Here is a 27,915-nt window from a genome sequence, read left to right as displayed (position 1 = left end):
GAAACTCAGAGTCAGAAAAATTCAGATTGACCCTCAGCCCTCTCACTCGCTAGCTCTGTGATACAGAACAACACACAAATGCCAGAGCCTCAGTTTCCTCCCAAAGCCTGTGCAACCCAAGTCAGAGAGTCCTTGGAATGAGTCATATGAGATAATACACGAGAAAGCATTTTATAATCTGTATAGATACTAGGTGATTTCGCTGTGTATGTCTTTGCTTTTGACTGTGTGGTAAGACACACACTCCAGGTGCTATTTGCTGGAGATTGGAAGGCCATGGGCTACATGGAGGTTAGGGGCTACAGAATTATTGGCAAAGGGATACTCAGCCATTCAACAAAGATTTTTTGAGCCCCTACTAGGTCCTAGCCCCTACTGATAACTTACATGATTCTCACGCTTCAAAACGTTTCAATTATATATACTTTATTCACGCATCATTTACAAAGAGCTTACGATTCCTGGCCTGCTCGCCATATAGTAGAGACACAAAGACCAAATCCGTCTACATGCATCAGCCTCTTCACCTTGGCCCTATTTCCTACATATATTCTCCGTTTCAAATATTTCTGAGAAGGCACTTAGCTTAATGGAGTGGTTCCTACATACTCCTTAAGGTCTGATTGGCCTGGAGGGAGTAGCCCTGCTTCCTGTGAGTTGAGGCAAGGTCGCCCAAGTGCATCACACTCTGGCTTATTGCTTGGGACCTGCCTTCTTAGACTGAGTGCTCTCTGCAAGGAGGGATCTGTGTTTATTCCTGCCAGTGTGTGCAGGAGCAGTTATGTGTCTTGGCACAAAGGCTGGTCTTCACAACTTCGGAGAAGGAGGTAACTATACACATCGTTATGATCCGAGGGCTATGCGTGATCATGGAGGTCTGGGAGCACGAAGGGACTGGTTCTGCTCAGGGAGTGTGTGATCACCCTCTTCTCTCTGTGAGAATCATCCTTTTGAGTTGGAGTTAAAGACTGAGCTGCAGCCTACCCAGGGGGAGAGAGTGCTGGGAGAGACTTACAAACGGGTGGCTGATGAAGGAATATGGTTATTTCGGGAATGGCAAGTGAGTGGAGGGGCAGTAGCAGGAAAGGAGACCAGGAAGGAATGGCAACTGCAGCCGGGGGAGAACTCCAGACCTTAGAAGAGCATCCCTGAAGGATATGCTGAGTAAGGGAGAGAAATGTTCATAATTGCATTTTAGTTCTCACGTGACTTTGGGTCCGCCATGAGTTCATTGTGTCTCACTCACTAGTCATTCCTTGTCATATGTCTGTACACCTGTTTAATTATTTACTTAATATTTTAAATTTATACTTCACCTTAAAAAAATAAATTTAACTTTTTTTTAGAGTGAAATGTACTTATTATGTTTTTGAGAGAGAGAGGGCGGAAGTGAGAGAGGGGCAGAGAAAGAGAGAGGTGGGACTCACCCAAAGCAGGGCTCGTGCTCACCAAATGTGGGGCTCGAACCCATGAACCGTGAGATCATGACCTGAGTCAAAGTCAGATTCTTAACCAACTGAGCCACCCAGGTGCCCCAAGAGTGAAATTTATTTAAACAGGAAGTTTTATATTAGCCCCTCCCCGCCACAAAACTATGTCAATTTCTATAACCATAAATATACATGTTTTCAAAAAATTCATTGAGGTGTCAGTTATTTAGAGTACTATGAGTTTTCTAGAATATTCTCAGGGTCCTGAGTCATGTTTTGGGAAATACTAGGCCACGTAACTCTTGGAAGATTAGTCAGATTTGGTGCCTTGATCTTAAAAGATAATGTAATTGTATGTGAAAATGCCTCTCATTAACAAATAAGACTCTTACCAATACAGTTTTTGAACAGAAGCCCTTCATACTTGGGTGATGCCCTTATTTGTGAAGTTTTTCTGTAAGTTTGACTAATATTACTAACAATTCTCTGGTTAGAGAAAGTTATTCACTTTTTTGTCCCTTGGATTAGAATGGAAAACTACTCTCTGAAGAAAGGAGCAACTCAATCCTAGTGGATGAAGTTTATGACCACGACCAGGGCATATATGTATGTGATTACACTGATTCAGATAACACAAGTTCATGGACAGTCAGAGCTGTTGTCCAAGTGACAACCATCGGTAAGTGAGATTTTTCATTTCAAGATTTGGGATTTGAACCCCTATTACCCAATTAAAGCTATCTTCCTTCAGTTTAGTAATGGTTTCCTTTTTGGGAAAGAAAAAAGATAATCATATACTGGTAGTCACGTGAAGCCTTAAATGTGGGAAAACATTAATTTCCCCATAAATCTAGATTCTGTCCCCCAAGGAAGGCCTCATTCTGGATCATATTCATGTTGTCACAAGTTGGGTTTTCCATGCACTGATGAATCCTGCTAAGTTTTTGTAATAATTTAAAAAATGATTTTAAGTATTTCACACACAGAAGTGGCACCATGAACCTATCGGCTTTAATACATATTACTGTTTCTCTGCACACTTAGAATCTTGCTTTTTCTTTAAAGAAATGAGACATTGCAGAGACAGATTGAGGCCTATGCTCTTACCCCTTCCTGCTCCTTCTCTTCCCAGCTGTAGTCCAATCATGTACCCTATATGCTTTCCATTTATGTCTTTCTGCTTTTCGACAAAAGTATATACCCATTAATAAAATAGAATACTGGGGGAGCCTGGGTGGCTCAGTGGGTTAAGCATCCAACTCTTGGTTTTGGCTCAGGTCTTGATCTCCTGGTTTCGTGGGTTCAAGCCCTGCATCGGGCTCTGTGCTGACAGCATGGAGCCTGTTTGGGATTCTCTCTCTCTCTCTCTCTCTCTCTCCCTCTCTCTTTGTCCCTCCCCTACTCATGCTGTCTGTGTCTTTCTCAAATAAATAAATAAACTTAAAAAAATAAAATAGAATATCATTTTATATTACAAAATGTGTTTTGTGTTAAAAACACACGGTACTATTCTATCATTTTGCCAGTTTATACCCCCCTTAGTGAAGAACAGATTCTCGTTATTACCAAATAATGTTTGATGTTTACAGACTTTTTGACTGGTGTCAAATGGGACCTCTTTTTCTCTCCCCCTTTTTAAATCCCAATTTACATGTCTCTGAGTACTAATGAAGTTGAATACCTTGTTATATGTTTGGTGGTCTGTTGGGTTTGTTCTTTCGTGCTCTATTTTGGCCCAGTCTTTTCACTGAGCCGTTCTTCCCAGATTTATAAGTATCCACATGAATAAATTATACGACATCATTAATTTAAACATGGTTTTTGTCAAAACACAACAGGGTCAGTCATCCATGCTTTGTATTAAAGAGCTACAGAATGGTTGACCTAGCTCTTAGTAAACATATCGATTATTTTTACCTCTTCTTCTTTTAGCGTAGGATACAAATTACATTAAACACCTTGAGGCCAAGGTAACCACTTCTGCCTACTTTCCTGGACTTCAGCAATGAACATTTACATTAGACTCTTCCTTGGAGGAGAAGTTAGAACACAAGCACCCCACTTGCGCCACTAGCCCCCTCCAAGGGATGTGTGATTCCTCTTCCCTCGGACATGCCACTCAGCCCATCAAGTTTTCAGGATCTGAGTCTGATTTTCTCCCTCGCCCAAGGGATTCCCAACATCGATTGCGTCTCTTTCGACCAAGCCTTCTCTGTCATCATTCCTGTCTTCCTCACTCATTCCACTTTTCCTCACTCACTTTTTCACATATTCATTTTCACGCAAATATTTGTGGGACATCTAATAGGTATCAGGCATTGGGCTTGGTGCTCAGGCTGTAAGAACGAATACCTGGACACATTGTCTGTGATCACCCGGAACTTCCCACTTCGTGGGCACACAGGCTGTCGCTAGACAGTATGATGAGTGGGGAGAAAGGGAAGCAGTGGGGCATACGAGAGGCCCACTAAGCCCAAACCTGGACATACCACGCTCGAGAAAGAACAGACGGGTGAGGACCAACCAGCCCAAGGAAGGTGGGAAAATGCCGTTGCGGGCAGAGAGCTGCAGTGGGGATGGACAGATGTGGACAGACTCAGAGACTACGGAGAGGGTACAGCTGAAAGGACTTGGAAATTGGGAGTGAGGAAGAGGAAAAAGGAGGGATCCAGGATGAGAGAGAGTTGGGTTTTAGGTTGGGCAACTAGGTGGATTTTCTGTTGGACACTGATGGAGGATGGCCTTGCACGGCATACATAAGAACTTACACAGCAGGTCTGATGCACATTCTTGGAAGATATCTCTGTTTGCTCACTGCACAGACTTAGCAAAGGAGGTGAGGAGCGGCTTTGTTTGTGCATCCACAGAACTTGATGATGGATTTAATGCGTCAAGAGGGAAACCAAGGATGTTTTTGTTTTCTGGCCTGGATAAGATGGTAAATGGTGACATCATTTCATGAAACAGGAAAGACTGCAAGAGAAGAGGGTCTAAGGAAGAAATTACACATTACGTCCGAAAGGACTTTCGGTGATCCAAATCACAATGACAAGGAGGAATTTGGACAAACCAGTCCGGAGATGATAGGGCCAGAGGTGTAAATGCGAGGGTGGTCAACATGATAGCTAAGGCAAAAAGACTGGGGGTGCCTGGGTGGCTCGGTCGGTTAAGCATCCGAGTTCAGCTCAGGTCATGATCTCACAGTCCGTGAGTTCGAGCCCCACGTGGGGCTCTGTGCTGACAGCTCAGAGCCTGGAGCCTGCTTCAGATTCTGTGTCTCCCTCTCTCTCTGCCCCTCCCCTGCTCATGCTCTGTCTCTCTCTGTCTCAAAAATAAATAAAAACATTAAAAAAATAAATAACTAAAGCAAAAAAAACTGAATGAGCTCATCTGGGGAGTGGGTATAGAGAGAAGAAGGCCTGGAACTGTAGCATTGCAACACTTGGAGAGGTTGGGAGAAGGGAAGCGATCCCCAAAGGGGGTGGAGCAAGGGTGTGAGAACAGAGGGAAACTGTCCCAGGGCATGGTGGCTAAAGTATCTCCGGGCAGAGGGAGTAACGCTCTGCCTCAGGGGTGAGGTCTGAGAACTCACCGCTGGGTTTGGGAAGGGCAACGGAAGTCATTATTTACATAAGTTAGTGAGTACCAGTGGGAGAGTGGGGATAGGAGCTGTAAAGGAAGTGAAACTGATGATGGAGGAGAGAGATCATTTAAAGGTTCAAGATCTTTAGTAGGGAACAGTTCTAGAGAATGAACGGTACCACCCAGCGAGAGTAGATAGAACAAAAGACCACGAGCAGAGAACAAGGGAGAGAACTGATGTTCACGAGAGGCCCAGAAGAAGAGCCCCCAAACACACAGGGAAGTGAGCAGAGAGGCAGAAGGTAAACAGGAAAGTAGGGAAGCAGGGAACGAAAAACGAGAGGATTCTAAGAGGCCATGCCCAACAGTGTCCGAAGCTGCTGAGAAATAAAGCAGAAGAAAAACTCAGTTGTGTCCAGTGGATTTAGGGGCAAGGACGTCACTGGGGACTTTAGCCGAAGCAGTTTCCGTGGAGTGATGGGGGCAGGAATTGAACTCCATGGGAAGCGAGAGAATGGAGGAGATGAGCACATATCGCTCCTTCAAGAATTTGGCTTGGAAGGAAGGAGCATGAATGTGGCAAGGACATAAGGTGTAGGGAATGTTCTCTCTTTTAAAATGAAGAGACTGAGCATGGATAAATGCCAATGGGCAGAAACCCAGAAAAAGAGAGAGAGAGAGAGAGAGAGAGAGAGAGAGAGAGAGAGAAATATACAGGGAAGATAATGGAGTCATTGAAGGAAGGAGGTCCCTGAGAAGTAAGAGGACAATGTCCAGAGCAGAGGTGATGAATTTTCCTTGATCAGGAGATGGGCCATATTCAGGAGGAAGTCTGACCACAGAGCCCTATTTGACAGTTTGTGGCCTGAAACTCAGGCATAAATGAGTAATGGAGGGTCGGACTTTTATCTTGAAATAAACCATGAACTTAAGGATGGAGGAGTGGCCTCCGGTCTGGCTGATGTGGGCATTTTCTCAAGTGCATTCTTCTTCCGGACTACTCAGCCAGATGGTACCAAAAAGCAATGTTGTAGAAGACAGGAATGGGTGCTCAGGTCTGTAGCAGTTGAGCAGGGCTGGTGTGGAAGAAAACGCACCCGGGTGGACAAGGATTTATCAGGGACGAATGTTTCACTAGCACCTGCAATCTGATGTCACGCTCATCTTTGGAGGCTTGCTTTTCACGTGGAAACCTGAGTTCCTTCTAACTTTGTAGACAATGAACCAAAATCGAAGAGGGAGCTCCAAAGCATTTAGATCAAAGTGCTACTTTGCATGCACATCTTCAGCAAGCAGGCCTTCCGATTTCCCAATGCAAATAATAATCACTATTTTCATCTTTTAGTGAAAGACACTATTTTCAAGCCAGATATTCTGGACCCCATCAAGGACACACTGGAAGTAGAACTTGGTAAGGTGGGTTGTATTATCACCATTGAATGACATTGTGCTTCTGGGAGCAGGTCTAAGTGTTGTATTAAGGAAAAATGTATTGGGATTTTGAGTCAGACAGAATTCCGTGTGAATCTTGACTCAGCCACTGGCTAGTTTGTTGACCTTAGAGAGTTATTTAATCTTTCTAAGCCTCAGGTTTTAAATCTGTAAATAGACAAAGGAAAACTGACCTCATCTGGTTTCAGTGAGAAATGTAGGATAATGTATGTTAGGTGGCTAGTGAACTGGTCATGTTCAATAGATTTTAGATTTCTCCTTACTCATCCCAGAAACAGGTGGCTACGTATATTAGGTCCATTGATTAAATCTGTAAACGTAACCGATTTACCACCTTGAAGAGCATTAACCTTTAAAAACATGGTGTTCGGTGTGGGCTTTAAGATACCTATGGAGGAACACTACATCTCCTGCCCAAGTAATTTGTACTCCCAAGTGGTGTCTTTTTTGTGTAGAGGGGCAAAGTGACCTTTCTCTGGTCCCCTTTTATTTTATCCACTTCAGTAACATCTACATTTTCCCCACACAGCCAAATAAGAACTTCTCTATTTAAAACCAAGTGCTGGTTGTTCCAAGAAAATAAATGGTTCTTTTAAATGCTAACACATCTATACTTACAGAAATAAATGTCAACATAGATACTATGGTAAAAGACCACTAGGTGGCGGTATCAGGGTATAGCATTAGCAATACCCACAGCATCGCAAGAATGTAAGGAAGGAGGAAAGAAAAAACATTAATAATTCAAAAATAGCCAAGTTACCTACAGCTTCAATGAATTTGAAAACCCTAAAGGGCAGGGGGGGGGGGACATTATTAAGGTGCGAAGATGATTTTTTAATGGAGTCCTTAACCATTTCATGGTGAAAATATTGAATTTGAGGCAGAGTGTATCTGGAGACCCCTTGTAGAAAAGGCGGGTAGGAAGAGGGTAGTGTCATCACATGCATGCCCACCCATAGTGCATTGTTCAAGAAACTGCTGAATATCTAAATAATTCCTTCTTTAAACTACATTACAGTAACCTCACGATTTTAAGTTAATATGCAAATGTTGGTTAGTAGTAAATGTTCTTTATTGACACATTATGTACTCAATAGCAGCATTAGAAGACCAGGCTGGTCACTGAGGGGACTCCTCATTTTCCTGGTGTCTGCCCTCAAACCACATCAGAATTCTTAGCGCTGTGACCAAAGAGTCACAAGTCTGAGATGTAAGTGTTGCTCAATGGAGAGAAACATACCTGGTCTTATTTGCTTGTGAATGAGAGACCGGTAGATGTTTGGTTATTTCTGGCACGCCTATTTATCCTGCAAACGTGATTGCAGCAGTGAACTGTGTTCGGATGGCGTCTTCCTCCTGCACAGGACAAAGTGTCCTCACGGACTTCCTTCCTATTTTGTGTGTCTCTCTCATTTTCAGGAAAGCCTTTAACTCTTAACTGCACGGCACGATTTGGCTACCAACGAGATTTTAAACCTGTAATAAAATGGTACATTAAAGATTCTGACCAGGAGTGGGAAGTTCCAACACCTGAGCAGAAAAGGTAAGAAGGAAATTAGCAGATCATATTCTTTGCAACCTACACTGAACACTTTTTAAAACACCTTTGGAAACCTCTAAAATGGACTCACCGAGGTGAACAAGCGCGCGGTTGATGGTGTGGCCACTGGCGCCAACTAGTGGTGAATAGAAAAGGACAGAAACGCAAAGTGCAGGATCCTTTTCAACCCTGAGATCAGAAGCAGTTTCTTAATAGGGCCGTAAAATGAAATATTTAAGCTGTTTGAAAGCTCAGGGTTTTTAAAAAATGTTTATTTATTTATCTTGAGGGGGGAGGGAGGTAGGGACAGAGAGAGAGGGAGAGAGAATTCCAAGTGTGCTCCACACTGTCAGCACGGGACCCAAGCCGTGTTGGATCCCACGAACCATCCCACCAACGGAGAGTTATGACCTGAGTGGAAATCAAAAGTTGGACGCTCAACCAAACGGAGCCACCAAGGTGCCCCTAAAGCTGAGTTTATAGCAACAGTTTGACGTTTAAACATCAAGCTGGCAAGAAGACAGACGTACCGAGCCAGGATGGCAGAAGAGAAGTAGCACGTCCAGCCAATGGGAAAGAATGCTGCCCTCGGCCCACACCCCATTTTTCCCAGTGCCATTCATTTAGAGTAGTGGTGAGTTCAGGGATCCAAATATGCAGAGTCATTAACAGTCTGGAATGTATGGAGAGGAAAATGCACAATAATAAGGATTCTGACCAAAAATATGTGAAGCGAGGAATAGTTGAAGAAATCCAACCTGGAAAAGGAAATGCAGAGGTGAGATATCTTGAAGTACTTGGAAACCACAGTGTTTTATGGAAACGAGGCTTAGTTTGTTGTCCAGATTAGTGGACAGAATTTACGGGGAAGACAGTTGGGCTCAATAGAAAGGAAAACTCTGTTATTCAGAGCTATCCAGTGCCTCACAAAACTGGACTCCGGCCACTGGCGGGATTACAGGTTTCGATCCGATTGGTCAGGCCTGTCACTAAAACACAGAGTCCCTCATCTTTCCAAGATCCGTTCCACAGTAATAGACTATGTATTAAGCACGTCCTTCTGGATTTTAAAAAGATTTCAATGAACAAATGTAATATCATTTTGAAAAGTTTATGTCATTACGAAAAAATAAAGGATGAATTTTGAGAACAGCAATAAAAGTTAGCAGGAGCTTCTAAGACAAGGGAAGTCACACAACTTCTTTGGGTTTGTTTTCCACCTCCTGTCAATGTGACGCTTGACCCCTGTAAGCTTCCACTGCACCATCTGTAATCTGTGGACACTTACGTCCACTTTACTAGGTCCCTGTATGGAGTAGATACAGTAGAGGTGATACGGTCATCACGGTTCCTGATTGGTAGGAAATATTCAGTGAATAAGTGTTGGTATTGTAGGGCTCCAAGCAACACAGCCTAAAATATCATCCACCCAGGCAAGATGCCTTAGTTAGTAAAGATAGACTGTAGATTGGCAACCTTAGAGAACACAAATTGTGCATAAATACTGAGACTTACAACTTGCTGGATGGGGCAGAATGGCCCAGACCCAGGGCATAGGCTGCCACTTCCAAGCAGAGTGACCATGCACGGTCACCTACCTTCTATGCCTGGTCTGTATTGCTGGCCAAGTTAGGACGATCATACTCTTACCTTGTGGGGGTTCCTGTGAGGAATGAAGGAGACTTGATAGTCTACATTTAGTGTTAAAAAGGGTAAGCACAAGGACACCTGGGTGGCTCAGTTGGTTAAGCGTCTGGCTCTTGATTTCAGCTCAGGTCATGATCTCACGGTTCGTGGGATCAAGCCCCACATCCAACTCCATGCTGAGCGTGGAGCCTATTGAGATTCTCTCTCTCCCTTTCTCTCTGCCCCTCCCCTACTCTCTCCCTCTCTTTCAAAATAAATAAACATTAAAAAAAGAGTGAGACGGGGAGCCTGGGTGGCTCAGTTGGTTAAGTTTCCCACTTCAGTTCAGGTCATGATCTCACAGCTCATGGGTTCAAGCCCTGCATCAGGCTCTGTGCTGATAGCTTGGAGCCTGGAGCCTGCTTTAGATTCTGTGTTTCCCTCTCTTTCTACCCCTCCCCGACTTGTTCTCTCTCTCTCTCTGTCTCTCTCTCTCAAATAAATAAATAAACATTAAAAAAAATGAGTGAGCAGAGAAACACGGCCAGCCCTTGGTGGAAGTGCATCATGTTCAACATTATTCTTAAATTATTATTATAGTCTGTTTTCAAGGAAGAACACTTCGAGTAACGGAGGTCACATGAGGCCCACAGTAAATTAAATGCTGGTGATGCATAAAACGATGCCCAGAAGATTCAATAATCAAAAAGGAACTCCCTCTGACCATCTTATGGTCTTCTGGCATCTCCTTCTATGCTTTGATCCGATAGCTCTCCCGAAATCCAAACTGTTGGCCACGAATAAGAATTCCAAATACTGCAAAAGTGGTCAACTTACGCTGGTGAATGAGTGGGGTATTTCCCCTTCTTTCCTAGAGTTAAATACACCAAAAAGGATGACGTTATAGAGCGTGTTGTCCACTTGAAAGAAGTCACTCAGAGGGATCTTCACCGGAAGTTTGTTTGCTTTGCCCAGAACTCCATCGGGAACACGACCCAGTCCATCCAGCTGAGAGAAAAGAAAGGAGGTAAGCCTGGAAGGTGGCCGCAGAAGGCACACAACTGCTTTTATCTGAGAGGAGAGGAATTTTCCTAAAGAAATATCCTGCTGATGATGTTGATGATGATAGCAATTAACATTTGTGAGAAGCCAGACATTATGCACTTTGCTCATATTAAACCATTTAATACTTTGACCGAGGACACATCACTAGTAATCACAATCACATCACAGTGATCCAGAACTGGTCCTCTTGACTAATACTCTTCGTACGGAGCCTGTGTTGGAAAAGCCTGCCATCCATCCATTCATTCATTCATTCACTCATCCATTATTCTACAAACACCTAAAGGGCATGTCTTGTGTAACAGGTATTGTGCTAGGACCTAGCTCCCTTTCAGGGTTTTCTTTTCCAGTCTTCTGTATCCAGAGACCATGATGGTAGGGTACTGGAGAGTGGAGGAGAGAAGAGTCATCTTGCTCACTGCTCAGAGTGATATGTGTGTATCACAGACCACAGTCTTTGACAGGCGGAGTGGAAATTCCTGATAAAGAATAGCTTTGAAATTTCCTTAAGAAGATACTCCGTGATGGAGTTGATATCATTCATTCATTCGATTAAGAACCGATTACAGAACAAGCAAGTTTTGACAGCTAGTGAGGCTTAAATAAGACAAAACTTGTGCTCGGTGTTGTGGATGCTCTGTAGCGGGGCTTCCGTCAGGAGAGGCGTGTGAAAGTTTTCACGCGTTAGGTACCGTGAAGAGTGTGAAACCGAGCCACGCGTGCCTCCTGGCCTCAGAAAGTTTAGACTTTTGTAGGGAAGATAGGGCATGAAGATAATTTATAATATGCGATGAGAAGGATACGAATGGGTTTTGTGGAGGTTTATGGGGGAAAAATAACTAAAAGTGACCATGATTATTAGTTTCCCCATCCGTTTCCTGTTCAGGAACGTGCCATTCCCGTGGGTTCTCTCCAGTTCATTGTAAGACAGTTCCCTCAAGATACGATTTTAAGTGTTTCCAGAGTCAAGAGGAATGCTCCCAAGAGCAGTGATTTTGAGAAAATAATAGAGCCTGAGAAGGCGCTGGGCGGGCCCACAGCGTCAGCCCAAATGTGGTCTCGCAGAGACATTTGTTCATGGCTACCGTGTTTCCCCCAGTGGTGTTCATCTACATCCTACTTGGTACCGTCATGAGCCTGGCAGGCGTGCTGACCACAGGTGCTCTGCTCTACATGTACTGGATTGAAATAGTGCTGCTGTACCGAACCTACCAGAACAAGGATGAGACACTTGGGGGTAAGGTGACCCCGACCTGCCTCTGACATTTCTTCTCAGACTTAGAGGGAGAAGCTCAAGAAATGGATGTTCCCTGATGGATAAAATCATGCCCCTCAGCCTTTTAAACCTTCTTCCAGGTGTGGTGGCTCAACCTGGGAGAACTGGGAACAGGTGGAGAAAAAAATTTCTTTTCATTCCAGTTTCCAGGAATCTTGCTGATCAACGATGCTATTGCAGAGCATGTTGGGCTCAAAAACAATCTCTCTGCTCACCAACCTGACGCAATATGACAGATGAGCTAACATCTCCATGACTTAGTTTCCTCTTCTGGAAAAAGGGATTATGATCACAACCACAATGAAATCTATGAGGACCCATTGGGTTAAGAAATATTTATCATTTAGAACAGCATCTAGCACGTGGTAAACAGTCCATGCCAGTCAGGTGTATTAGCTACTTTGTCACTTGAATCCTGCAATCAGACAGAGAGACGTAAAATCGCGCGCCCAAAACCGAACTGCAAGATGGTGTTAGAGCTCAGGATTTGGACCCAGGTGATTTGGCCCAGAGCCCCCATGAGCTATTACCTCAGCCTCATCTGTAAAATGAGGGGCTTGAAGATGGTGGCAATGTCCCCAAACATGTGACACTCTGTAAAAGGCAAGCGCTATTACAATTAATGGAGCTGTCTGCCCATTTCCCCAGGAGACAGGATGATAGTGCTTCTTTAGAATAGAAGAGCTGCTGGTGTGTTTTTCCAGCCCTGGAGGTCTCTAAGATTAGGTGTACTGTTTTACTGGATGGTTCTCTTGCTTGCAAAGGGCAGCATCCATTCTGCTGGAATCCGGGGATAATTACTTACCTGCCTGGGATAATTAATTCCCACGCCGCTGCTCCTCCCACGCCGGGAATGCAGTGAAAAGCTGTCAGATTTACAGGAAAAGGAGAAGTCAAGAGATGCATCAATCATACCTTCCTTTCAACTAATTATTGAGAATTCACGCTAGAAATCCCTCAGCCAAGAGTGTTTTTTGAGATTTATTTTTTAAATTAGCTTCTTAGCGGTTTTGAATTGAACAAATTATTTAGCCAATGCCTCAATCATCCCCCTTAATGATTTATATTTCCTTTACTAAAATGTTATTTACCTTAAGATTCTAGAGCTTGTACAAAAGAGCCAATCAACTGTGACACTTTTAAATCTGCCCTTTCTCTTTTTACTTTGCACAAGACACTACCCTGATGAGGACGCAGACACCAGTTTTCAAGCACGGTGATGCAGTGCCCCCTGTAGCTAATCTAATGTTTTACAGCAAAACGGCTGTGTCCTTTGAAGTTAATGCCGAATACCCAAAATTTTAGAGAGATGCAGAATGTCAGAGTTGCAGAGGACCTAAGAGAGCTCTAACACTCCCATTTGTTAATTTTCTTACTAAAGAAATGTAAATGCCTCCAGATGATAGAAAAATCCAAGCCTGTTGGAGTTTCACAGGGACCTGGAAGGAATCCGAGGTGACTGTGGTGTCTCACACATTTAAACTGCACAGCACTTCCTGCCGGCCATGCCCCATGAGCCTCCTCCTTCCCACCTGGGCAACGAGGTGCTTCCCAGATGAGCCTCCTGGGTCTCTTTCTTGTCTCCTGGACCTCCTCCACTCCCTCTTCTTCTTCTTTTGCTGGCATTTCCATCCAGGAAGGCCTCTTCTTCCGTCCACATTAAGCAAGCGTTCTGCCCATCACATCAGCCACCGGCGCTATTGTTTGCTATTTTGCAACACTGCTGTTTGCCAGCCATTGTGCAAAGCACTAGAATATGACACCGAATGGGTATGTCCAGACTCTGAAGCCCATGAGCGAACTTTTGAGATTTTCTGCCTCTCTTGGTTAGTTCGGTAGCACATCCCAGTAATCAACGTGCATTTGTACTAATCGACTCAACAGAGGCACATGAGACTTTACAAATATCCTAAAACAAGTTTCATAAATAGAGTTTCCCATCTGGAAGGCCGGGGGGAGGGGATATTTATCTTGTGCCCTGCTGTGAGCCAGACGCCACGCGCTTTATATATGTTATATCAGGACTGAAGACTGTCCACCAGGGAGTTACTATGATCTCATTTTACACGGCAGGGATTCTAATAGAGGTCCATGTGCCGTCAGCTCTCTCGTTCACGTGCAAGGTGCTGGGTCTTGGCCGTGCTCCGCTTGCTGGATATTATCATGCTTTGATGGAACAGACTCTTCTTTGATGTGTAACTCATGAGACAGCAGCACTGCAGTGCAAAAAAAAAAAAAAAAAAAAAAAAAAAAACCCAGAGGAACCCCTGACTAATGTGATTTAATCACAGAAGCCGCAACTGTTTGATCTGACCTCAGTGAAAATGCAGGACCGCGTCATAAATCAGAATTCGAATTTGGTTGGGCAATCGATACGGCTCAGCAGTGTGATTCTGAATTGGACGCAGCTGCTGCCTTTTATTGTTAAATCAATTCAGTAAGGAGCCCGGCACTTAATTCTTGCCCATTTGCCATATGACTCAAGCAGATATGCAGATATCTGCAGATATCGTAGATATGCCACGATAGTGAGAAAAACGTAAGTGGCTGACTTTTTTTTCCTAACATTTCTCTTCCTCAGATAAGAAGGCATTTGATGCTTTCGTATCCTATGCGAAATGGAGCTCTTTTGAGAGTGAGGCCACTTCATCTCTGCATGAGGAATACTTGGCCCTGAATCTATTCCCTGAAGTTCTGGAAAACAAATATGGATACAACTTGTGTTTGCTTGAAAGAGATGTGGCCCCAGGAGGAGGTAGGTCCTATAAGCCAAGAGAAGATATAGAACAAAAAGAACAGTTGAATGCAAGTGCTCTATGGGCTTCCCTGCTATTCCTTCTGTTGGGATATACACCCTCTGGAATGTTTCATGAGCTTAGAACATGTTGGGCAACAGCACAGAAAAACATGCATTGCAGAGATGTGCTGCATCATCCAAGAATAAGCCATCTTCAGAAAAAAAAAATATTGGGCCCTAGGGATGCCTTCCAGAACAAGATATTGCTCCTGGGTCCTCTGTAGGAAGTCACCTCTGTCAATCTGAACAGGTGGTCTCCCTGCTTTGTAGGACTCTGCTGGCCACAAAAATGAACAAATCAGGAGACTATAGATGCTGGAGAGGATGTGGAGAAACGGAAACCCTCTTGCACAGTTGGTGGGAATGCAAATTGGTGCAGCCACTCTGGAAAACAGTGTGGAGGTTCCTCAAAAAATTAAAAATAGACCTACCCTATGACCCAGCAATAGCACTGCTAGGAATTTACCCAAGGGATACAGGAGTACTGATGCATAGGGGCACTTGTACCCCAATGTTTATAGCAGCACTCTCAACAATAGCCAAATTACGGAAAGAGCCTAAATGTCCATCAACTGATGAATGGATAAAGAAATTGTGGTTTATATACACAATGGAGTACTACGTGGCAATGAGAAAGAATGAAATATGGCCCTTTGTAGCAACATGGATGAAACTGGAGAGTGTGATGCTAAGTGAAATAAGCCATACAGAGAAAGACAGATACCATATGTTTTCACTCTTATGTGGATCCTGAGCAACTTAACAGAAACCCATGGGGGAGGGGAAGGAAAAAAAAAAGAGGTTAGAGTGGAAGAGAGTCAAAGCGTAAGCATTTTGGCATAAGCCAAAGCATTATCTATTAAAAACTGAGAACAAACTGAGGGTTGATGGGGGGTGGGAGGGAGGGGAGGGTGGGTGATGGGTATGGAGGAGGGCACCTTTTGGGATGAGCACTGGGTGTTGTATGGAAACCAATTTGACAATAAACTTCATATATAAAAAAAATAAAAAAATAAAAAATAGTATATATAATTTGAAAATAAATAAATAAATAAATAAATCTATCTATTAAATAAAAAAAAAAGGACTCTGCTGGCCACAAATGTCAGCATTGGGTGAGGCGGGGCGCAGTTCTTGCCACTCACCAGATGTACAGACATCATTCCTTCCCCCCATTTCCTCTGCCTCGGACACCCCACCAGGGAGCCTGGGACATCCCATGCCCCTCTGTTATCCCAGCCTGACTGGTGCCAACAAGCTCTTCTCCTAGAGGGAGTGACAGTTTGAAGAGACAGAACACAAAGAGAGGAATGTAGAGTAGAGAGTCCCCGGATACTTGAGTGTATCTTCAACTGTCCATAGAGTTGATACAGGGAAAGCGACATAGCAAACCAAGCTTCCTTTCCTCCTTCCCTAAAAACCTTTGCAGGGAACCCTCTGGGTAGGTCTGGGAGATTTGGGGTTATCGAGACTCCGGGTTCAGCAATACAATAGCAAATGATTCAATTCCTTATTTCCAGCATATGCAGAAGACATCGTAAACGTTATTAAGAAAAGTAGAAGAGGAATATTTATCTTGAGCCCCAACTATGTCAACGGACCCAGTGTCTTTGAACTACAAGCAGCAGTGAATCTTGCCTTGGATGACCAAACACTGAAACTAATTTTAATTAAGTTCTGTTCCTTCCAAGAGCCAGAGTCTCTACCTCATCTGGTGAAAAAAGCTCTCCGGGTTTTGCCCACCGTCACTTGGAGAGGCTTAAAATCGGTCCCTCCCAATTCCAGGTTCTGGACTCAGATGCGCTACCACATGCCGGTGAAAAACTCCAAAGGATTCAGGTGGAACCATCTCAGAATTATGCCTGATTTTTTTTCACTGGAAATGACTCCGTAAAACAGAAGCCACTGGGAGGAGCTCCCAGCCTACGGAATGGTAAAGCAGACCCTGAACCACCTGCCCTCAGTCCCTGGCGAGTAGAGACATTGATGGACAGAGCACAGAGCATGAATCGGGCTGACATAAGATGGAGAGTGTTTTGCCGACCCCGAGCAAGCCTGACGGGCAAAGCAATGACCCCGAAACTGTGGTTAGAGCTTCTGATTTCCTCTGGACAGAGGAAGAGTAAATTCTGCAGACGCATGCACACATTCAGCACACAACGCTCTTAAGATTTGCCAAGGGGTCTGAGCAGAAGTGGCAGAGATAGCCGCTTCTGCGTTGGGCTACCTATTGGCTGTCATGTCTACTATGGATCGTACATATAAATTATATATATTTGCAATCAAATAAATATTATTTTATTAGGAGCGATTGATTTGAACTTTACCTAAAGCTTCCCTGTAAAAACAAAACAGAACAAAACAATTTTTATTCAATGTCCACCCGTGAACTCTGGAGCACAGAAAGCAAGTAGGAAAGGCAGACACCGGGGCGGGAGCGGGGGAGGGGGGGGAGGGGCAAGGGGCAGACAGGGCCCCAGTCAATCTCTACTCTGTCCCTGCCAGAAGCACCCCCTGTAAGCGGGTGAAATAGAGGAAGGAGACCCTTCTGGTGGGCAGTGCAGCCCTGTGCCAGACACAAGGCTTGGAGAGCAGAGTAGGGCTGACCTCAGCATCTCCTCATCCCCTTGGCCTTGGTGCAGGGCAGGAGGTCCCCAACCTTACCCTGGGCCGCTGAAAGTAGGAACGCACTAGCCCAGAATGCTCAGGCCAGTGAGGAGGCAAGGAATGGCCCAGCACATACTTACAAAGTAGAAAGACAGTGACAAGAGCTAGCAGCCAAGGTAAGAGTTTGGTAAGTAAATGTAGAAACTGGTTAAAAGACAGCAAGAATGGAGCTTGAACGGAGCTTTAGTCTGAGCTCTTTGCCCATCAAGGCTGGCACTCCTTGTATGTGCTTCCTGACCGAATGATCTCAGTGGAGTCCTAGGTAACAAGGCAGGATGCTGGAGCACCAGGAGAGAAAAGGTGGATTTCACTCTCATAGTCTGCTTTCCTTATGCGGATTCCAGTTCCAGCTAGAGTTAAAACAGTGTTCTAGTCATGTAGGGATATAAAACCTTCATGCTCTGTCCTCCTCGCCTGACTGGGATGATTCATTTGAGCCTAAAGACTAGCAACTTCTGGACTCATTCAGATGTAATGTGTCACAGTCACTGGGACGAACGCGATCCAAGTTCAGAGTGGCTAAAAGTCATTGTCATCTGGCTACCGCTTGGAGCCTGTATGAAATGGTCTTGAGCTCTTTTTCCGCAAAGGCTCCCACATCATAAAAACCACTGTGGCCTTGGCACCGAGAAACATCCTTGTTGGGAATTTCAGTGATAAAGTTAAAGATGAGTTAAAAGGTATAAATTATTCCTGGAGGAAGTTTCTTGTGGGAAGGCTCATTGTAGGGTCTCAGTGGGGAAGAATTCACACTGTCATTGTGCCGTTGTGCTATGGTGATGGTCAGAATCCCTGCCAGCCGCTCTCTGAGATCTAAGACTCAGAAACCTCTTTGGGCCAGTTTACCCGGGTTTATTTTATTCTAAAATAAATTTTTCTATAACCGATCTATCCAGTAGTCCAGAATTTTGTTCTAAGCTTAACAGAAACTCAAACTGAGCCTCAGGTTTGTATATATACTCAAAATAAAAGGAAAAAAAAAAAAAGAAAAGCACTTCTCTAGGCCTAACATTTACAGAATGCACTCTTTCCAGGTTAGTAGATCCACTGAAGATGACAAATTAGCACTTAGGACAAAGGTTTATTTACATTTCTTTTTTTTTTTTTTAATTTTTTTTTTTATCAATGTTTTTTATTTATTTTTGGGACAGAGAGAGACAGAGCATGAACGGGGGAGGGGCAGAGAGAGAGGGAGACACAGAATCGGAAACAGGCTCCAGGCTCCGAGCCATCAGCCCAGAGCCTGACACGGGGCTCGAACTCACGGACCGCGAGATCGTGACCTGGCTGAAGTCGGACGCTTAACCGACTGCGCCACCCAGGCGCCCCTACATTTCTTACATGCAAATCAATCAAAACAAAGTGGGCAACAGAAGCACATTTTCTCTACATAGGAGACTAATGGTAATCAAACAACTGAACTCAGTGAAATACAATGAGAAAAGAGTATAACTCTCTCTCTACATTTTCTTTTTTTTTTTTTTTAATTTTTTTTTTAACGTTTATTTATTTTTGAGACAGAGAGAGACAGGGGGAGGGTCAGAGAGAGGGAGACACAGAATCTGAAACAGGCTACAGGCTCCGAGCTGCCAGCACAGAGCCCGACGCGGGGCTCGAACTCACGGACCGCGAGATCGTGACCTGAGCCGAAGTCGGCCGCTTAACCGACTGAGCCACCCAGGCGCCCCTACATTTTCTAGATAAGGTGACTTGTTTCTGGTTTACACCTGGTGTCTAACTACAATGAAAACGTGTCCTCGTTTGAATGATGGTCACCCTACCTCTAACACACTGGAGAGTACTCCTTAGTAACCCTGGATGATTCCTCAGGCATATCTCACAGCTGTCCTGGTCTCTTCAGGGTTTCAATATCTACATTTTCTATTTGTATTGTTTCCAGATCACAGTTCCAGGTAAGATGGAGTAGGAAGGACACCACCCCCTCTCTCCCACTCATTGCAGCTATAAAACCTGAATAAAATGCTTGCGAAATCAGTTTGAGGATTTCCGAAGCTAAATCAAAGCAGAATGATAAGACAAGAGTTCAAAGTTCCATGACTTTATTTTCCTCCAATATCCCTTGGCTTGGACTCAGTGCACTGTGAATCCCACAAATGGACATTAGTAATGACAGAAGGTTCCAGAAGGAGCCCTCTTGTCCCACCTTGAAGACTGAGAAAGGAGTTTCCTAACACTCTCGTACTTTTTCCTTTTTATATTCTTAGTGGCACCAACAAAAACAGAGGGAAGGGGGCCCTTGAGAGCCTACATCTCTGTGGAAGGAGAACTGTCCACTTTGATACTAAGAGAGTGTGGTAAATCTTTTTTGATTTTGATTTTTTGGTCTCTCTGTCCTCTTACCATTTAGGTGTGGAGACAGAAGCAGTCGGGGAAGTGCACTGCAGAGTAGGGTATACACACACCAACACTCTGGCCAGAGAACTGCATAAAAAGGCTAAGAGGCCTCTAGAACCAGAAAGTGTCATGGAGATTGCAGACAGAAAGGTGGTCAGGAAAGCAAACCCATGAAGTTCCTTGCAAATTCCCGGGCTCATCCCTAAGCTGCATATGCGTGAATCTGACCAAAAATAGAATACCATAAACTCTGAGAATTAAACTATAGGATAGACTACTTCCTGAGCTCCAGACTGACCACTGAAAGGTGTATATATGGAATAAGTCTAAATAGAACTGAAAGACAGTGAAATAGAACAGACATTGAAACCACAAGGCTGGTTAGAATTTGGGGCTTGAATCCAACTGGGTCAATTGCTTGCTAAACAAAAATAGCATTCTACATAGAATTTCAACAAGATCCAAAGTCGCATAACAGAATATTTAAAATGTTCAGGATATAATCCATTGAAAGCAAAAAATTTCATCTTCTGATTGGGTTTTCGATGTAAGTTAAGGTAATATGTAAGTTAACTACAACATAAAGGAGAGAGGGTAGGGGAGCTTATATGGTGGTAAGGTTATCTACATATCTCTTGAAGTGGTAAAATATTGACTCTAAATTGAAAATGAAAACATAAGTATGTTATATTTTAATGCCTTGGGAAACAACTAAAGCAAACAAAGAAAAAAATTTTAATTAGAATAATGAAATTTTGGGGGCACCTGAGTGGCTTGGTCAGTTAAGTGTCTGACTTTGGCTCAGGTCATGATCTCACAGTTCACGAGTTCGAGCCCCACATCACGCTCTGTGCTGGCCACTCAGATCCTGGAGCCTGCTTCTGATTCTAAGTCTCCCCTTCTCTTTGCTCCTCCCCTGCTCATGCTCTCTCTCTCTCTCTCTCAAAAATAAATAAACATTTAAAAAAAAATTAAAGTGGTAAGTACTTACATTAGAAAAGGAAAATATGTCAAATTAATAAGCTAAATTTCCACTTTAGCAAGAGAGAAAGGAAATAATAAAGATAAGGATATAAATTGATTATATTCATTATATTGAATACCACAAAACAATAAGAAAATTAACAACACTAAAAGCTGGATCTTTGAAAAGATCAATAAAATTGATAAATCCCTAGCAAAGCTGATCAAGAAAAAAAGAGAGAAGACACAGATTACCAATATCAGGAATGAAATGAATGGTAACACGACAGACCCTGCCCACCCTAAGGGGATAAGAAGGGAACACTATGGGTAACCATATGGGCAATGGACATGTGTTTGGCAACCTAAATGAAATGAACAAATTCTCAAAAAAACCCCTAAAAGCTATCAAAACACAGCTAGATAAACTGAATTTCACATAGCTATTACATAAATTAAATTCTCAGTTTAAAATTTCCAAAAGCAAAATCTCCAGAACCAAGTGTTTTCACTGCCTAATTCTGCCAAACACTTAAAAAGGAGGGGAAAAAAACCCCACCAATTTTACACAATTTCTTCCAGAAAATAGAGAATGAGGGAGCACTTCCAAAATCATGTTATGTGGCCTGAATTTTCTTAATAGCAAATCAAACAAAGTATTAAAAAACTACCAACCAAAGTCCTTTACGAACACTGACACAAAAGTATTCAAGAAAATATTAGCAAAGTGAATCCAGCAATATATAACTATAACAATATACCATAGCCAGATAGAGTTTATCCTACGTGTACAAAACTGGTCTAATATGGAAAAGTCTTTCAATATAACCCTCCATATTAACAGCCTGGAGAAGAAACTTCACATAATCATATCAACCGATTCCAAAAAAGCATCTGACAAAATTTACCACCCTTTCATCATGAAAACTCTCAACAAACTTTCTCACTATGATAAAGGACTCTACAAACACACACACACAAAAAAAAAACTATAGCTAAGATCATTACTGATGGTGACACACTGTTTGCTTTCTTCATAACATTGGGGGAAAAAAACAAGGATGTTTGCTCTCACAACCTATTCAAATTTGTACTGAAAGTCCTCACCAGTGCAATAATGCAAGAAAAAGAAATAAGATGCATGCAATTTGGAAAGGAAGAGATAAAACTGTCCTTATTCCTGACATAGGAATTTTTATGTAGAAAGAAAGCTACAAAAAAAAAAAAAAATCTGGGACTAATAGGTGAGTTTAGCAAGATCTCAGGATACAAGATGAAAATGAAGAAACCAAATATATTTATTTATTATTATTATTATTATTTTTATTTTTTAATGTTTATTTTTGAGAAAGAGAGGGGGGGGGCAGAGAGAAGAGAGAAACACAGAATCTGAAGCAGGCTCTAGGCTCTGAGCTGTTAGCACAAAGCTGGACTCAGGGCTCGAACCCATGAACCGTGAGATCATGACCTAAGCCAGAGTCGTGCATTCAACCAACTGAGTCACTCAGGTGTCCCAAATCAAATATATTTCTATCTTTAGAAATAAACCATTCAAAACCTAAAATTAAAAAGCATTTAAATTACTAAATTTAATGTAGTAAACTCATTTACTACAGTTACCTCCAAAAAGAATTACTTAAGAGATAAATCCACAGAATGTGTGGATGTTCCGTACACTGAAAAATACAAAATTCTTATGAAAGAAATCAAAGAACAGTTGAATAAATGGAGAGGCATAGCATGTGCATTTACATAAAAACTCAGCATATTCTCAAATCAGCAATTCTCCCCAAACTGATCTAGAAATTTAATACAATTTCAATCAATATCCAAGCAAGATTTTTTTTTATAGATACAGGCAAACTGATTAGAAAATTATATGGAAAGGTAAATCATCTGGAATAACCAAAGCAATTTGAAAAAGAAAGTTGGAGGAGTTACATTACTCAATTTTATAAATCAATATACAATTACGGCAATTAAGACAGTGTGATATTGGCAAAGTGATAAAATGGAACAGAGTCAAAATTGTAAAAATATACCCACACAAATATGGCTTGTTGAATTTTGATAAAGTTTCCGAGGTAATTCAGTGATGAAAGACAGAGTTTTAAACAAATGGTGTCGGATAATTGGGCATAGATATGTGATAAGATGAACTTCATACCTTATGCAGACATTAACTCAAAAATAGACCATGTATCTAAATGTAAAACCTAAACCTATAAAACATTTAGAAGAAAACATGACCTGAGATTAGGCAAAGAGTTCTTAGATATGTCACCAAAAGATGATCTATAAGAAAAAGACTGATAAATTGGACCTTGACAAAATTAAAAACTTTTGAGCAAAATGCTATTAAACAAATGAGAGCACAAGCTTTAAACTGGTAGAAAATATTTGAAAAATCACACATCCAACAAAAGACTTGGATCCAGAGTATATAAAGATCTCTCTAAATTCAATAATAAAAAGCAAACCACTTAATTAAAGAGAAGCAAAAAACTTAGACAATTCATTGAAAAGGATGTACAAATGGCAAAAAACACATGAAAAAAAACCCATCATCTATTAGAAAAACACAAATTAAAATGACAAACTAAAATGGCCAAAAAATAAAAATTAAAAAAAGGAAAAAAAAAGGAGGAAAGGAAAGGAAAGAAAAGAAAAGAAGAGAAGAGAAGACAAGACAAGACAAGAGAAAAGAAAAGAAAAGAAAAGAAAAGAAAAGAAAAGAAAAGAAAAAAGAAAAAGAAAAGAAATCTGACAATCCCAAATTCAGGTGATGATTTGGAACAACTGGAACTCTCATGCACTCCTGGTGAGAATGAAAAATGGTGAAGACACCCTGAGAAAAGCTTAATAATTCCTTATAAAGTGAAAATCCACTTAATTATATATCCCAGAAATCCCATTCCTAGATAACCTACCCCAGAGAAATAAAAACTTATGTTCACACACACACAAAAGCTGTACATGGGTATTTATAGCAGTTCTATTCATCATCATTCATATCTGGAAAAAACTCAATGACCTTCAACTAGTGTATCCGTTTGGGTCCAATCAGAAGACAGAAACCACACAGTAGTCTTAAAAGGGAAGTTTTAATATAAAGAATTATTTGGCTATAAGAGAGTAAAAAACGTGAACAGAACTCCAGACTGTATCAGGGCCAAAAGAGACTAGGAAGACAGACTTGGGGGGGGGCCCTTCTCCCGTCTGGGGTTCAGATGTTGTTAGAGAAAGTGTGGTACTGCCCACTGAATGGCAAAGTTCTCTTGGTTGCCTGTGTCAGAGCTGGTCCACGGTTGCTGGAAGACAGCAAGCAGACCTCTGGGACATGGCAAACCGTGGCTGGCGGACAGACCTGAGACATGGACATGGCTGGGGGAATGAGGTCTGGAACACACAGTGTCGGGAGCTTTGGAGAACAAAGGAGAGCTGCAGCTGGTGTGGGGGTGCACAGGGGCATGTGGAGTGCCACCTTGGGCACGAAGAATTGGAGGGTGGTGTCCATATCAGGAGGCCGTGGGCAGGTGGCCACCTGACTTAGACCAAGAGAGACTGCTTCCTCTGGGTGCACGGCTTGGGTAGGGCCCCACAGATGTCTCACACACCCACGCTGCTGACTGATGGTCCATACAGCTCAAGCAAGAAAAATGCGGCATTCGGCACCTGGACTCAGGAAGACCCTCATGCAATGCCCCTCCAGCGCCCTCTACTGATGGAGTTCAACATTGCACTCACTGTAAAGGATAAATTCTCCACAACTATCTACTCCATCACGCAGAGCAGATACTGAATGGTGAATCCGGGGCTGACAGCTAACAAAGTGATAACTGGCACAGGCCAAGTCAATAATAGCTGTACATGAGAAAGATTAAATACTTCTCGGCAGTAAAAAAGAGTTCACTACCGAGATGCAATAACTTGGACGAATCTTAAAGCGTCGCAAAAAAGCTAATCCCAAATGATTACATTTTTTTTTCATTGATCTGACATGTTCAAAAGGCAAGAATGTGGCAGAGGAGAGATCTGGGGTTTCCAGGGGTTGGAGGTGAAGAAGGGTGTGACAAAGGGACACATGAAAGGCGAGAACCTGCTTGTCTTGGGGATTATGTCAACCTACACATGTGTTAACACTCAGATGGCTGTACTTTATTATATTTTATTTTTCTTCCATTGTATTCTATTATTTTAATTGTATTCTATTTCATTTTAAAACAAAAAGTTTAAAAGTCTAGTCCAACCTAATATCAAAACTTTAGTTTTGAATCCAGCTCAAACTTCTCCCTTTCCCCTGGTTGAGACCCAACCTGTGAGTCTGTAGACCGGCAATGGGACAGAGGAATGAAATCTACTTTTCCCTGTCCTCCTGCCTGTTCTGTCTTTTTCCTCATTGGGTTATGATGGGGGAGGAAGCAGAGGAGGAGGAAAAAATCTGAACTCAGATGGTGTTCTTTGAAATGCTCTCTGAACAGTAGAATGCTGCTCCCTCTACCCGATGCCAAACTGCAGGCTCCTTCTGGGTGAGGCATTCTGGTGAATTGTTTGGACAACCTCCCCTCCCCCGCAGCCCCACCAGGACCCCCACTGCTTGTGGTGCACCTGCAGCAGGTGATGCCTTCTCGGGATCCCCTTCATCTCCTGCCCCATACACTGGCCCCTGATGGCCCCTGATGGCCAATTCTTTCAGCGTGATTCACCTGGCTCGGGAGGAATCAGATGCCCACTTTCCCCACCACCGTGGTTCTTCCAGCTGATGTCTTACTGCCAGTGATATTCTGCTGAGGGGTCAGGCACCCGCCTGATCTTTGAATCCCAAAGGAAAAATGCCACATTCTCCCAAGATTGTTTTGAACTCTTCTACATCCAAACCCCAAGGATGCTGTGAGAATGATAATTCTTCAGCTCTGCATACCTTCAGCTAGGAGTGGTAGGGGTGAATTGTCAGATGTCAGTCTTCCAGCTGGCAGATAAGCCCCGCCTCTGGTTTTTCTCTTAGAGGCTCTCTCCCTGGTGATAGCAATGAGGGAAACAAAGGCAAGAGAAATGTAGCTTAAATGAAATCTCCTTACAGTTTGCAACCTGATGATAGACACCTGAAACATGCAGAGTGTGACCTTGCTCAAGGAACTCATGGCCGCCTTACTTCCTTAACGTTTTTGTTTTATTACAGACGAAAAGCAACCTTATCTTAACAGTAGCTAGCCCCTCAAGGTCCTGAAAGCCTTGCTTCCAAATTCCTTAGAGACTTACACTCTCCCTAACTCCCACTAATTTAGAAGTATATAATCAGTCACTCCTCACAACCCCAGTGCAGCTCTTTCTGCCCACGGGTCCTGTCCCCATGCTCTAATAAAATCGCCTTCTGCACCAAAGAATTCTCAAGATTTTTTTCTTAGCTGCTTGCTCAAGAACCCCATCAGGAGGGCTGAGGCTCCCCTTCTGTTGGTGGCTGAGGGTTATGATCTGGCAATTCGGCTGCCCTCAGAAAGTCCTGCAGGGGACTTGCTAACACCTTTGTCTAACACCTCTGTGTGGACCAGGAAGGCACCTGTCACTCACAGTCCTTAAATTTGTGATGTCTGCCAAAATTCAAAGTCCAGGGCAAAAGCCCCATCTAACATTTCCTTGTACCCACCCCTGGGCGAGTTTCTGTGACCTCTTTAAAACCAACTACAGGGACACCTGGGTGGCTCAGTCGGTTGAGCATCCAACCCCTGATACCGGCTGAGGTCGTGATCTTGTGGTCGTGGAAATGAGTTCTGTGTTGGGCTCTGTGCTGACAGAGTGGAGCCTGCTTGGGATTCTCTCTCTCTGCCCCTCCCTCACTGACCCTCTCTCAAAATAAATAAGTAAGTAAATAAATAAATAAATAAATAAATAAATAAATAAATAAATATTTAAAAACATAAAACTATACAAAAGCAAGTTTCTGACCACAGCACATTTAAATACCACATACTGGCTATTCTTACCTTTCGAATCTGGCTCATTTCATGTCTGGAAGTTTTTCACAACCTCTCTGGCTATAAGTGGATTGTTGAACAGGTTGAATTTACGAAGATATCTGTAGGAAATGTCTTTATTCTTCTCTGACCGGTGCCTGACCGTATTCCCTAGAGTCCCTTTCACTTCCCCTGCTCAGATTCCAAAGGAAGATATTTACAAATCACCATTCGGTTGTGGGTGGATGATCACTTACATAATTGCACCTTGAGTCTAATTAGAGCTACTGCAGGGGTGTAGTAAACGTTGCTCTGTGTTCACCGAGATCATTTCATTTTTTTGAACATACGGGGTGGTCACTTTGCCCAGCCTCCTTTGCAGTTGGATGAGGACACATGACAATTTTTTTCTAGAAGGTGAATGGAACTGATATGCGGTCTCTAGACTGAGGCAGGTAAGTGCAGGTATCATGTTTCCATACTCTCTCCCCCTGCCATTGTGACCTTGGAGTCCACAGCCTGAGATGGCATTTCCTAGTGATAAAGAAGGGCTTCCTGGGGCGCCTGGGGGGTTCAGTCACTTAAGCGTCAGACTCTTGATTTCGACTCAGGCCATGATCTCACGGTTGTGAGATTGAACCCTGAATCAGATTCCGCGTTGTCAATGTGGAGACTGCTTGGGATGTTCTCTCTCTCTCTCTCTCTCTCTCTCTCTCTCTCTCTCTCTGCCTCTCCCCCCACTCTCTCTCTCAAAATAAATAAATAAACTTAAAAAAAAAGAAGGGCATCCCAACCCACTTTGAACTGAAGTGTAAGTGGGACATAGACTTGCTATGTTGAGTCCCTGAAATTCCAGGATTATTTACTACCACAGCAAAGCCTAAACTGTCCTGACTAATACAAGGCAAAGACTTTTCTGTTTGCCTTCTTAATATCTCAGAGAACTCGCCCTAGGCTTTGCCGTTTGAAACTGTCGTGATCTTCAGAGTTAAAGAAAATAATACGGAAACAGTTCTATTCTGGTGGGGAGGATCATCATGTCCCTCCATGTCCTTTCACTTCATTTCTCCTCTATGACCTCTTCCTTTTGCCTTCTTGTTCTGAACAATGTGCCTGTGATGGAGTAGGTCAGTCAGTAATTATTGAACCAAACTGAGCCCTGGGGTTCTACTTTATGCACTGCTAATGAAGAAATCCATGGCCGTTAG

The 27,915-nt window shown here is 42.9% G+C and overlaps 1 protein-coding gene across 2 annotated transcripts in view; it reads left to right on the top strand.

The window, feature by feature from the left end:
- Positions 1–17,078, top strand: part of IL18RAP (interleukin 18 receptor accessory protein) — a 33,366-nt gene extending 16,288 nt beyond the window's left edge. Inside the window, exons 6-12 of one of the 2 annotated variants that reach the window (XM_003983898.6) lie at positions 1,959–2,109; positions 6,358–6,423; positions 7,887–8,010; positions 10,509–10,660; positions 11,798–11,935; positions 14,556–14,729; positions 16,292–17,078. In XM_003983898.6, the coding sequence (XP_003983947.3) occupies positions 1,959–2,109; positions 6,358–6,423; positions 7,887–8,010; positions 10,509–10,660; positions 11,798–11,935; positions 14,556–14,729; positions 16,292–16,665 (1,179 nt within the window). In that variant the 3' untranslated portion in view covers positions 16,666–17,078. The remainder of the gene's footprint in view (positions 1–1,958; positions 2,110–6,357; positions 6,424–7,886; positions 8,011–10,508; positions 10,661–11,797; positions 11,936–14,555; positions 14,730–16,291) is intronic. The other variant, XM_019826970.3, reaches the window with a different exon arrangement.
- Positions 17,079–27,915: the final 10,837 nt, after the last annotated feature.

This window comes from Felis catus, chromosome A3, assembly GCF_018350175.1.
Source record: "Felis catus isolate Fca126 chromosome A3, F.catus_Fca126_mat1.0, whole genome shotgun sequence".
In the NCBI taxonomy this organism is placed as follows: Eukaryota; Metazoa; Chordata; class Mammalia; order Carnivora; family Felidae; genus Felis; species Felis catus.
This window is presented reverse-complemented; position numbering and strand designations above follow the sequence as displayed.